This window comes from Gambusia affinis, linkage group LG12, assembly GCF_019740435.1.
Source record: "Gambusia affinis linkage group LG12, SWU_Gaff_1.0, whole genome shotgun sequence".
Classification (NCBI taxonomy): Eukaryota; Metazoa; Chordata; class Actinopteri; order Cyprinodontiformes; family Poeciliidae; genus Gambusia; species Gambusia affinis.
Window position 1 is genome coordinate 14588917 of NC_057879.1, and position 12779 is coordinate 14601695.

A 12779-nucleotide genomic window follows, 5' to 3' on the forward strand; every position below is an offset into this window, starting at 1 on the left:
GCTTGTAAGAAAATAAACCTTCGGCACGATGCCACCACCATGCTTAAAAGGTTCATCTCGACTCCTTCAAATGTTTCTGTCATAGTGACAGAATAGATCCGTATGTTCTTGCTGCTCTGGGTGACTGAGAGTCAGAAAGTTATGGGTTTGATTCCATCTTTTTCTCTACTAAATGTTGATGAGCACTTGGGCAAGTTGCCTACCATTCTGCATATTGATGTATGAATATAGAATAGAACAGAACAGTATATACATATATACATTCTAACCCATGCCGTCTCTGCTGTTGATTAATATTGATGCCAGAATGCATTTTTAAGAATCAATATTTGTTGCTTCAGGTGCTGCTGTAGCTCGGGGAGCTGACCATAAGACTCCTGCCAGTGCTGGATGTAAACCCCACTGGTGCTGCCACTGTAAAGTGGTAGTTTTGGGAAATGGAGTTCAGAAAGCCATCAAAGATCTCCCTGCTCGCATGAAGGTACCAAACACATTCTCATCCTGCACAAAATATACAGAATCTATCAAAAATGAAATTTCAAACTTGTTCAGTGCTGAGGTATGTAATTAACTTTAAATGTTTTTTCTTCCCTCCCTTTTCTGGTGATAAATTTAATTTGTATATCATACTTGCTTTTGAAACTCAGCAGTGCTCAGGGTTAATAATATATCCTTCTGGCAATCAAACACTTGATTGAGATTTCAGCTCTCAGATAGAAAAAACCCTCAAAAGGCATTGATTTTTTTTTTTTTAAAGGCTGAATGTAGATGGTCTAAAGGCACGTTTATTGACCATGCAAGCTTCATTGAATCTAAAATATTATTTGCTTTCATACTGAAGGCCAACATCTCTGCAGTAACACTGAATATATTATTTTATATTAGTCCTGCCTGCTGAAGTTAAATCGGTCTCAGATCTGTTGGCTGGGTAAAGTATTCCATTTCATGTTTTTGTTTTATATTAGGAGTATGAAGGCCGTATGAGACTGGATGAAAATCTGGTCTTCTGTAGTCAAAACTGTTTCCTTCTCTACTGTTCCTCCTCGTCCCCTCAGTCCAGACCCACCACAGAGGCAAAGGTTTGTATCGTTCTAACCCATGCAGTTTAAACCTGCGTGGTCCAAGTAACAACTGTTTGCTGTATTTTCTCTGACATTTTCAGGAGTCTATGTCCCTTCTTCCTGCCTCTGACCAAAGCGAGAGCTTTTGCAAAACTCAGCATCAGTACAACAACAACATGTCCTCGCTGGACGTTCATTGCCTCGCCCAGCTTCAGCCCAAAATGTCTCCTCCATCTACTCCGCCCATCCCCTTCCCTACAGCTGGAGAAACACCCTTGTCTGAGACCAAAGCTGACGCCCTTAAGGTGACAGTGAAGCTTAAGGCCCGGCCAAGGTCCCACGATGGCTGGAACCAGGGAAAGAGACAGAAAGGTCTCCGCTGGAGAAAGTGGAGTGTTCAGGTGGTTTTACCGCCTCGAATGAATTCACAGCTTCCCGAGGAAGATAAGATTGACGAGCTTCTGAAGAAACTAGGAGCATCCCTGCGCCCTCCGTCTTTGCTCAAAGATAAGAGGAGGTGCTGTTTCTGTCACCAGTTTGGAGACGGGATCACTGATGGGCCGGCCAGGCTGCTAAATCTAGACCTTGACGTATGGGTTCACCTAAACTGTGCTCTATGGTCAACTGAGGTGTATGAGACGCAAGCTGGCGCCCTCATCAACGTGGAGCTCGCGCTGCGCCGCGGTCAGACGATACGCTGCGCCTACTGCCAGCAAACCGGAGCCACCAGCGGCTGCCACCGCCTGCGCTGTACCAACGTTTATCATTTCACCTGTGCTCTGCAAGCCCAGTGCACCTTCTTCAAAGACAAGACCATGCTCTGTCATGCCCATAGGCCCCGGGGAACAGCAGGGCAAGCCTTGGAGCACGAGCTGCGCTGCTTTGCTGTGTTCCGACGCGTCTATGTTCAAAGAGACGAAGTGCGACAGATTGCCACGGCCGTGCAGCAGCCAGAGTTGGGTTACACATTTCGAGTAGGGAGCTTGGTGTTGCACGCGATAGGACAACTCACCCCGTTACAGATGTCTGCCTTCCATTCACCAACCACCATCTTTCCCGTTGGCTACGAGGCTTGTCGCATTTACTGGAGCATGCGCCATGGCAACCGCCGCTGTCGCTATGTCTGTTCAGTTGAAGACAATGACGGGTTTCCAGAATTTACAATCAGAGTCGTTGAACAAGGCTACCAAGACTTGATTCTGACGGACACATCTCCTAAAGGTAAGGAAGGTATCATTTTCTGGACTTTTTTTCTGAGATTTGCTTGTTCCTAAGCAGTTTGTGTTTATTTCAATTAGGAGTTTGGGATAAAGTGCTTGGTCCAGTTTCTGACAAAAAAGCTGAGTCTGGCACTCTGAGGCTCTTCCCTGTATATCTGAAAGGAGAGGATCTGTTTGGACTCACAGTCCCCGCAGTCACCAGAATTACTGAATCGGTTTGTAACTAAATTTGTGTTCCTGTTGCTTTAAGAGTTAAAAAAATACTGGCAAACATCTAAACTATATCCTTCATCCTGGTGCTGCTTCGCTTCAGCTCCCAGGAGTGGAGGCATGTTTCAGGTACTCTTTCCGTTACGGGCGCAACCCTCTTGTGGAATTACCTCTCATGTTCAATCCAGCGGGGTGTGCACGCGCAGAACCAAGAACAAGCTCCTCCCACACTTCGCTGGTGATAAGGTAATTAGGTCAATTAGCTTCTATTCTGGTTTGAAATTGAAGAAATGAAATGAATGAATGAAATTAAATGAAATCTTTGAAGTATGTGTGTCTCTTTTCATACATTTCCGTACAGAATGGAGGATACACAATGAGACCAAGGGTGTGGAATTCACCCCTTTGCTTTTGCATTACTTTTCTTGTTACATCACCATATTTAGGGATCAACTGGTCATCTTGAATAGAATTTCAAATCTCTCTCAGTGCCCTCAAGTGGTCAGGCATTCATCTACCAAATCAGTCAGTCAGAAAGTAGGTCAAGCTGTCAGTTTCAAGGATCCAACATGCCAAGGTTTGTGGATTCTGAGCAGTTAGAATACCGTGCCAAATGCCTTGTGCAGTCATTCCACACCATTGAAGCAAAAGGATTATAAACAACATTGTAATAAACTAAGGAAATTGTATTTCCAGCAAGCGTTCAGAGTGATTCCGGTAAGTTATGTGAACCACACCCATCTGTTGAGGGGAATAGAAGGTGAAGTGTAGGAAAAATGGAGGGTGTTAAAGGTTGTAATTTAAGGCTCCAACTTATTTTAGTTATAAAAAACGTTTAAAATGTCAGCATACTAATGGCACGGTAGCTAAAGTTAATGAACATTTGCTAATTTTGGTAAATTTTTATAGAACAAAGTAATTATTGTGATCACAATAAACGTTGCTGGCTAACTTTAAAATGATCAGAAGCTGTTTGGGATTATAGCTTTTTCTTTCTGCCATGCCACCATCATTAAATATATTATTAAAATATAATTAAATCAAATTAATGAGTGCTGTTTAGTGGTATAGTCACTCTACTTAATGTAACCATCATGTAGGCTATTTCTGTCAGCCTGAAATTGACAATAGATAAAGTATAATTTTATAGCAGTGATTGTGTTTATGAACCTCTGTCTGCAGTGACTGATTAATTTCCTGAAAGACAGGCCAATTTAATACTTTTTTTTATAACTATTATGATAAATGCCACAAAATGTCAAGATAAAATTTTCTGTCCATGTTGCTGATTCCCATTAGCTGCTGTAGTATTGCATATGTTGGGATCTGCTGAATTGCCAACATTGCAATGAGTTGAAATGTTGCAATTGCAACATTGTCGCCAGCTGAGTGTTTTAAAAGTAAATTGGTTGAAATAGAAAGCGTGCAGTACTTGAATGCCAAATAAACATATGAGAATACCAACAGAATCACAATAGTATGAATGCTTTACGAGATGAATTCAGTGAAGCAAAATTGTAACATTTGCGTTAATAAGTCTCTTTTTTTCCCTCAAAATGCAGACCTCAACCACAGGTTGTGTCCAGCAGCAGTGCCAGGTCTAATCAAAATGTGGCGCAAGGAGAAGGTGGTGTTCCTCACAGCAAGACTCCAGTTGTGCACCCCAGGTCCTCCCAGTACCGTTGGATGAAGAGCGAGTGGAGAAGTAATGTGTATTTGGCTTGCTCCCGCATCCAGGTGACTGAACTACAATTCATTGAAGCTTCTGGTTTTGAAAGGCTGTAGGGCTTTTGCAAGGTCTTTAACTGTACAGATTTCCTGCACCGTCTTGAATTGCTTTTACAATTTTATAGATCTGGATAAGTGACTAAAAAAAGACAATAGAGAATGTTAACTCTTTCTTTGTTATTCTGGTATCCAAACTGTAAAATTTCTATAGAATAAGGGAACTTACAGTACAGACCAAAAGTTTGGATACACCTTCTAATTGAATTAAAAAACAAATTAGAAAACTACTTGAATTCAATTAGAAGGTGTGTCCAAACTTTAGGGCTGCACTGTACATTGATTTTTAATTTTTAATTTACAAAATAAAAAAAATAAAAATCAACGCATTGACCAAGTTTTACTGTAGGCCCCTTCTTTGTATATTTAGGCAATTACATAATCCACTACTAGCTTATAAGTGTATCTTTAACAAGGCTTGCTGGAGAACAATTATTTGAATACTTGGATAAAAAAACAATCAAAAGTATTGCTTCACATTTTTGTTTGCATGTGAAGTAGGTAACGTTGGTGTACTATCTCTGATCTCAGATACCAGAATTGATAAGCTTTGTTGGGTTGACATAGTTACTTTAAACAGAAAATATCTTAAATCTAATTTTTAAATATAGTTTTTTTCTATTGTAATAAACACTTAGAGAAATAATGTAACATAATGCTAACATGATATCTACACAGGGCCTGGGGCTGTTTGCTGCTAGAGACATCGAAAAGCAAACCATGGTGATCGAGTACAATGGAACTGTCCTCCGAAATGAGGTCGCCATCAGGAAGGCAAAGGTTTACAGATCTCAGGTAAAAACAAAAAAAAAACAACTACATAATTAAGCCGCATTTTTGCCTTAATCTTTAATTGAAAATAACAGTTCATTTTCATGCTCCCACGCAGAACCGAGCAGTGTTCATGTTCCGCATCGACAGCGAGCATGTTGTGGATGCCACTCAAAGTGGAGGGCTTGCAAGGTCTGAAATTTATCAAACTATATTGATGTAGCTGTAAATCAAAAACATGTTAGTTATATTGTTTTTGTGTGATATTAGATTTTTGATGAGTCACTTTACATTTGTTTTTTGTTTTTTTGTGCGTGTATCTGAATTACAATTTCAAAATTAGAGACGGTTGAAGTCGATGTTGCTAAAGTTTTGCCCTGAATGTGGCTGTAGCTGTACAGTAGGCGCGCTCCAACAGCAGGAACCATTTCCAGTGAACAGAGTAGTTTACTAGGCCGTTATTTTAACCTGGTTGTTTCAGCTGCTGGAACCAGAGCCAAATCAGGTTGCCGTGGTTGTAATTCACCCTGAAAACATCCCTGAGGGGGAGGCCGTTTGCAAACACAACATTAAACCAATTCAGTCATACTTAATATCAGTATTTTACAAAGGTCTTCATTAAAATAGAGTAAGAAAAATTACTACATTTATTGGAAATATTCTTTGCATGAAGTGTGGACTTCTACTTTAGGTTTGCTATGGTGACAAAGTGTAAACATGCGGCGTGTAATTTATGCTTTTTTTTTTTTTTTTTAGATGTGCAACGTAGCCTTAAATTTCTAATAAATATTTAAGAGTTTATCCGTCTAAATTCTGTTTTAAAGTGTTACCACTGAGAAATAATCACATCATTGCATGCAGAGCACGGCTTACAATCTCAGCTGCGATTTTCTCTCTTGTGCTCCAAAAGCAGCTGGAAAGGCTCAGGTTTAAGCGGTGGGTTTTAGGAACTTACATGCACCATATTTATCAAACCCTTCATGACATTATTATAGACAGTTTATAGGTCATTCTCTGTTTGCTTCCTCTGTAAAGCGTAGCTTGAATTAATTGCCACTACAAATCGTGCTGATTTATCTCATGAGTGTAACATTAAACTTTATCTGAGGTTAGAACATCTTTAAATTCATCTCTGTTGGCTAATATGTGCTGCGTACTGCTAGAAGTGGTGATTTCTTCTTGCTTGTAGCACAAACTAACAGCCACGCACTGAAAACAGGTGGTTTCAATTGTACTCCGTATAAAAACTCTCCATTAAAGTTCGAATAAAAAGAGTCAGTATTTTCCAGGTCTTAAGTACGGACAAGAATGGAAAAACATTTGTATTTGCAGACCTTAAACTCTACTCCACTCTCCTCCTCCTGTTCTAATTTCATATTTAAAACCCACCCACAAGTGTAAAATGATCTTCCATTTGTGGATTTTTTTAATATTAGCAAATACTTCTAAAGGACGGGGAGCTTGAAAGGTTAGAGAAGAGTGGAGCTCTTATGTGAAGACGCTTTAGGAACCATGTGTAAAAACAAATTTATAGATATTTTTTTATTGTTCCTTAGATACATCAACCATTCTTGCGCCCCTAACTGTGTCGCTGAGGTGGTTACATTCGAGAGAGGCTACAAAATCATCATCAGCTGTATTCGCAGAGTTGAAAAAGGAGAAGAGGTGAGTATCCAAAAGCTGCTGCACGAATACAGCGTTACAGCTCGGTAACAAAATTCCCTACCTTGTTTTTCAGCTGTGTTTTGACTATCAGTTCGACGCCATCGAAGGCCAGCACAAGATTGCTTGCCATTGCCGAGCTCCTGAGTGCAGAAAGTGGATTAACTGAGCTAAACATCAAAACCATTCCTCGCTTGAGCGAGTGAGTGTCATGATCTCTGCACAGAGGAAAAAGAAAAGCTCCACGCTGCAGTCGATGTAACAAAATTTAAAAAATGAATAAAAAAAAAAATCAACAGAAGGGTTGAAGGCTAGTTCATGAGGATTATAGGAGAGGGGGGAAAAACCTTGTCTGGAGGAGGAGAAATCCAACACGGTAGCAGGATGTGACTTGTGCCATATGTAAAAGAGGCTTTTGTCGTTCACAAGGCCTCCATCTGTCTGTATGTATCTGCTCGTATATTTGTGGTGTACATGGGGGTGCAGAATCCACCAGCGAATGAGAAAGCACTGTGCAGGGTGCGGCCTTACTGCTAACTAAGGGCAGGCCCTTTTTGTTATATAATAATGTATGCCGTTAGACTAAATGTAGACATCACTGATTGAGGAATGTACAGCAATGAATACCGTGAAGGGAATATTAACTTGCACTAAAAAAAAAAAAAAGAAACAAAAGAAACAAAAACATACACACAGAAAAACTTTTAAATACTTGATTCCATGAGTCAGTTGTATCATAGGTCTCCGTCATGTGATTTGTGTGGAATTTGAGAGGTTTTGTATTTATTACTGAGTGAGTGAATTTTATTCTCAAAATGATGAGATTGAGTTAAAGAAGGCTATTGTTTTTGAAGATTGAAGATGACATGCTGTTACTTTTGTACAAATGTACATAAAGAAAACTATAGGAATAACCGACCAAATACTACCTTAACCTTCTTGATGTTTGGGTGTTTTTAAAATCGTTTTTTTTTTTTTTCTGTTTGTTTTTATTTGTCTTTGAAATTTATTTAAGATGGACGTTATTTCAGTTTGAGAGTATATATTATGATTATTCTGTACAGAATTTGTAAAATAACCACAATAATTCACAAAGTATTTTTGTTGTATTAAAAGTAAGGTATTGTAGCGTAGTGTTTTTTGTGACTTACACATACTTTGACCACTCGAAAGAAATATTTTTGTTGACTAACGAGTTATCAGTTACAGAATCGAGAAGAAAAAAAAAAAAAGGATCATCGTGATCTGTTTACTGTTAATCAGGTCTGATTTTAAAGAACTGTGAATTAGGAGTTACAACCCCCCCACCACCCTAAAAAAATACAGCGTTTTAACTTTTTATCTTAAACAAGAGCAGCAAAGTGTTTTTATTTTACTTTTTCGGGGGGAAAAGGTGCAAACATCTAATCATGTAACGTAGATGAACCAGTGTGCGACAGAGAGAATTGTATGTGGAACCAACGGTCGTTCTACCTTTTCTTGGACAGAAACGGAGTTCTGCTTAATCAAAAATATTTCTTATACTGACACTTCACAAGTCACATGCTTAGAAACAGACGAGTTTTTTGCGTGCACAATTTCAAGTCGACTGTAAAATTTTGCAGACAGTCTTAGAACTTGTAATGTATATGGCATGTATTTTTTTAACTTTCTGAAAACTCAATTGTATATATTTTCTCAATGAATGGTTGTAACAAAATTGTTTCTTGGATATTTTTCTTCTCTTGTATGATATTACATTATCCTGCCAGTGTGTTTGTGCTACATTTTCTTGGTCGTGTAAAGTAGTCAAGATGTTTTTTGTTTGTTTTTTTTCTTCTTTTTGTTGTTTATTTTTGAAAATGCCTTTTGAAGTGTACAGAGTACGAGGTTTGGATTTTGTGGAATTGAATTTAGAAACATTTACAAAAATAAACTATTTTACATGTTACAAGCTGTGTATCTGTTTTTAAGTCACTGGTTCTCCGGATGAATTGTAAGTGAATCAAAAATAATTTTCATACCACATTAGAATTGAAATAATTTGAAGGTATTCTCTTAAATCTCAAAACAAGGCTTGAATAATAACGCAAGAATTTTCATAAGGATTCAACGCTAAACCCAGAGAAGAAAATTTGTCTGAGTTGCAATAGGTTTGCTTGAGTTTGAACACCTTAAAAACCAGGATTGTTGATTTTAGAAAGTCTGGGTTATTGTCTAAATGTTTAGAGACTAGAACATAGGAACATGAACCCTGAGTTTTCCAAGAATTGGATACCAAACCATTGACTTGTCAGCAAAAGACCTGCATCAGCCTCTGAGGTTTCCATACTTGAACTCCAGAAATGCGTCATTACTGACCAAAAGCACAAGAAGCTTCTGTTTGCTCACAGCCATATAAATAAGCCAGAGAGATCTTTGGGATTCCTTTTGGCAGTGCAATGAATCAATACTGAAGCTTTTTTGTCAATAAATCAGAGGCTGTCTGTAGGAGTAACAATAAAGACCATGCTGAAAAGACCACACTGCCTACAGTGAAGTATGTTGGTGGTCAGTGATCCTGTGACTGGAAACCTGCAGTATGGGAGGTAACTCAATCAGGTATCAGAAAGTTTGATGTGCTTGTTCCATTTTAAAAGTGTGTCCTTTGCTGAAATATCAATTCCATAGAGAACTTTTGTGCTTGTAATTTAAAATTTTTAAAAAGACAGAAAATTCAAGGTTTTGACATGAAAACCAACCAACCAAGGTTAAAAAAGCAATAACAAACATGCAGTTATACAATAAACAGGAAAACATAAAATGAAATTAATTGCATCTTTGTGCTCTCTGAAGTGAATGTGTTCTATCAACTTGTTTTAAAATCTAGCCTTGATGTTTCCTGCATGGCCACATGATCTAATGAATATCTGAATCATACTGACATCTGTTGGTGGGGAATTACATTAGACTCGGGCGATGTTATGTCAAAATTAGTTTCCGTCGAAACCAATTTTCCTGGCAGTGTGCCCTCGGCTTTGCCTTAATAGATATATTTAAAAACTTTTTTTAAAAAAATACACATATTTTAATAAAGGCGCGTCAAAGTGACCCTGCTACTTCTTCACAGTCTTACTCTATAAAGGAGTAAATTTGCTTAAAACTTTAAAGACACGGTCCATTTTGATTCACCGATAGGTGAATGAGCGTCTGACCCTAAATGGTACAAAAACACGATTTCTACCTCAGCTTTGATTAAAAAGGCAGGGACCGGCTGCTTGTGTTCTTTTGGAATCAGGCCCGGAAACACAGCAGGGAGCGCATTTCCTCTGGGTGACAGATTTCACCAGAACACCTGTAAACAATGTGGAGTATGAGGGGCGCCCTGCCTCTTTTTCACAGCCGAGCCTACTTCCTGGTAGACGAGCCTGCTCCTCGCTTGATGTTGTCGTAGTAAAGAGTAGAGGGGGCAGCTGAAGTCAAAGTAGGCACGGCTGACTGAGGCTCGGCTGTCGAAGACACCCAGTTGGTTTCTTAGTTTGGAAGTTTATCACACATTTTTGTTTTGCTTTTTTAAAAACAACGAGAAGAAAATGGGAAGCACGTTGATGGAGTCCACAAAGGCGAGCTCAAAGAAAATGCCAAAAAAGAAGAAAGGTCTCCGGATTAACATGCCAGTAAGTCGGTGGAGTATTACCCAGTTTGTTTTTATTGTTGTTTTAAAAATATATACATGCAGTGAAGTTTTTAGATGAACTTTTAGGTGTTGTGCTTTTTTTTTTTCAGCTGCGTTCCGCCTCTGAGTAAAGTCTCCCAAATTCATTAGTTTATTTGCTTTCACTAAATATGTTTCTAATCTGTGTAAAATGTAGCCTCAGTTTGTGCAGAAACATTGCTGCACTGCTTGAGCATTTCATTGAAGCATTTCTAACTTGTAGGTTAAACTGCAACTGCAAGCATTTATTGTGATGTCACTGCAGGCAACTCCCACTATGGAGCTGCAATTGTTTACATGTGCAAATAAAATCAAGTTGTTTTTTTTTATGTTTTCGCTTTGTCCCAAACATGTATGGAATTTTCCAGAACGTGATGAGGAAACCTATCCGTGCTTTTTTTAGTGTTTTGAATGCGATCGTCAGAATACAAAAACAAAGCACTTGGCGAAAGGATTATCGTTTCAAAATACAATATATTAATTTGAAATACTTTTCTTTTTTGTATTTTAAAACTGATTAAATTTTAATTTGAGATAACATTTAATTATTAAATTTTCTTTTAATGTGTCACATTTTTAAAAAATAGACTCAAAATAAAAAGGAGAGGAGAAAAAATGGCTAGTTTTTCAGATTTTACCACAGAGACAGTTAACATTTGAGCGCTATGTAAAAATAAAAAACAAAATAAAACAAAATGACTCTCTTCTGTGCCATATATGGGCAGTGATGTCACGGGGTGAAGAATATACTTTTAAGTTGTGTACAGGTTGTCTGGAAATGCTTCTCTCCTTGTTGGTGATTTCATATTATTTGAAATATAAAAACAAATGCAAAACAAATTAGAATTCTTCTTCATCCCTATAGACTACAAACTACAAACCTCCCAGCTCCATCAAAAATAAAATAATCTTCTGTTATTTTGCATCATTTTCTGATGATAAAAATAAACAAAACAGTTCCCAAAACAAGGACACTAAAGGTTGCTTTATTTGAAGTATTTTTTAATATATCTTCTTCTCCAGGTCAGAACTAATATACTATGACCAATGATATCTGCAGACTTTGTTTATTTTCATTTTATTAGCCGAGGTTGAAACACAGATATTACTTATCTGCTTTTCTCAGACTGTGGGGATAAGCAGAAGTTATTGTCGTTAAAAAATTTCGTTCTTTTTTTTTTTTTTTTTACTATTTGCACTTTTCTGGTGCTGAAGTGGAAAACGTTCCAGCGCGTTGTAATGTTATGAATGTGACACTCAGATGTAACATATTGGAATTACACAGTGCTGTGTGAACTTTTCCACCCTCAAGTTGGACAAAGAATAAAAGAAAACAGCTTATAATTGCCAGCCAGTTAAAACTTTGTAACAAAGCTGCTTTTTTGCCGCATAATGTCTCAGCTAAAGAAAGTAACGCCTAACCCTTTGCATTTTTTTGCACAGGTTTCCACAGTGATTGCAAACACTCCACCCTCAGGTCTAGATCTATTCTGTAGAAAAACAGGCTGTGTTGCCAATGAGCACATCATGTTACATGCTGAGACATGCACTTTATTTACTCTGCTATATTTTCAGGAAGCTGACTCACAAATCTCTGCTTTGTGCAGGACTTTGGTGATTTTACTGCCCCTAAATCGGAGACCAGTGCCTCAACCAAAAGTGGCCTTCAGAAGGTACATTTAATCCTGTTTCTGACACACTTTGTAAATCGCTTTCCAACTGTTTGTTTGCTCAAGTTTGCACTTTTCTTGCCCTCCCCGCCGATGATTTATGGCGTCTGTTTTGATGTGTTTGTTTGGCTTTGAGCAAATTAACGTGGATTTGGAAGAGCAGGATATTACACTAGGTCGTCTTCTTTTTCTGCCAACTCACTTTGGCTTACAGTAACATCACGCCCACAGTGTCCAGGCGCAGCTCAAGCGCATACAGCACATTGATTTTTTTATTTATTTTTTTTTGGTAAACAAAAAGGAGCCCCATCCATTCTGTCTGCTTCTATTCATCATTAGAATAACCATTCACTATACCTGAAGATGCATGTTGTAATTTTATCTGTAGAATATTTGTGCAGCAGAGATAAAACTCTGTGCTGGCTTGTATTATCAAGAATGTCAAGGCAAAACCCTGATGCCTCGTTTGCTTGCTTTAACAAGCTCTTGCACAATATGAGATTGAGATTTGTTGGCAAATAGGAAAGATGGGTGTGTGCTCTCGCATTCCTCCAGTTTGCCAAATGATTGGGTCAGGCTGAAATGTGCCCATGAACCAAACAAACATAATACAACTGCCCTTCCTTTTTCAATTTACTTTGTCAAAAAATATGCTTACACCATTTACATGTTTCTTAAGGGGAGGAGTGTCTTTGCAGTAAAGATCTCCCCTGGAGATCTCTGAGTA

The 12779-nt window shown here is 38.3% G+C and overlaps 2 protein-coding genes and 1 long non-coding RNA gene across 12 annotated transcripts in view; all 3 read left to right on the plus strand.

The window, feature by feature from the left end:
• kmt2cb (lysine (K)-specific methyltransferase 2Cb) overlaps nt 1-8639 on the plus strand; it is a 79839-nt gene extending 71200 nt beyond the window's left edge. For all 9 annotated transcript variants that reach the window (XM_044134284.1, XM_044134289.1, XM_044134286.1 and 6 more), the window contains 10 exons: nt 342-481; nt 966-1079; nt 1163-2282; nt 2360-2496; nt 2595-2737; nt 4054-4228; nt 4955-5071; nt 5166-5239; nt 6604-6712; nt 6786-8639. In XM_044134284.1, coding sequence (XP_043990219.1) covers nt 342-481; nt 966-1079; nt 1163-2282; nt 2360-2496; nt 2595-2737; nt 4054-4228; nt 4955-5071; nt 5166-5239; nt 6604-6712; nt 6786-6878 — 2222 coding nt within the window. In that variant the 3' untranslated portion in view covers nt 6879-8639. The remainder of the gene's footprint in view (nt 1-341; nt 482-965; nt 1080-1162; nt 2283-2359; nt 2497-2594; nt 2738-4053; nt 4229-4954; nt 5072-5165; nt 5240-6603; nt 6713-6785) is intronic.
• Nucleotides 8640-8644: 5 nt separating this feature from the next.
• Nucleotides 8645-9208, plus strand: LOC122841201. The gene is made up of 2 exons (XR_006372355.1): nt 8645-8684; nt 9167-9208. It is a non-coding gene; the product is annotated as an uncharacterized LOC122841201 (long non-coding RNA).
• Nucleotides 9209-10044: 836 nt separating this feature from the next.
• The window catches only part of LOC122841202 (5'-AMP-activated protein kinase subunit gamma-2-like), a 30478-nt gene continuing 27743 nt past the window's right edge, over nt 10045-12779 (plus strand). Inside the window, exons 1-2 of one of the 2 annotated variants that reach the window (XR_006372356.1) lie at nt 10045-10344; nt 11990-12055. Coding sequence is in view for 1 of the 2 variants with exons in the window: in XM_044134294.1 (XP_043990229.1) it covers nt 10261-10344; nt 11990-12055 (150 nt within the window). In the remaining variant the exon portion in view is untranslated. The remainder of the gene's footprint in view (nt 10345-11989; nt 12056-12779) is intronic. The other variant, XM_044134294.1, reaches the window with a different exon arrangement.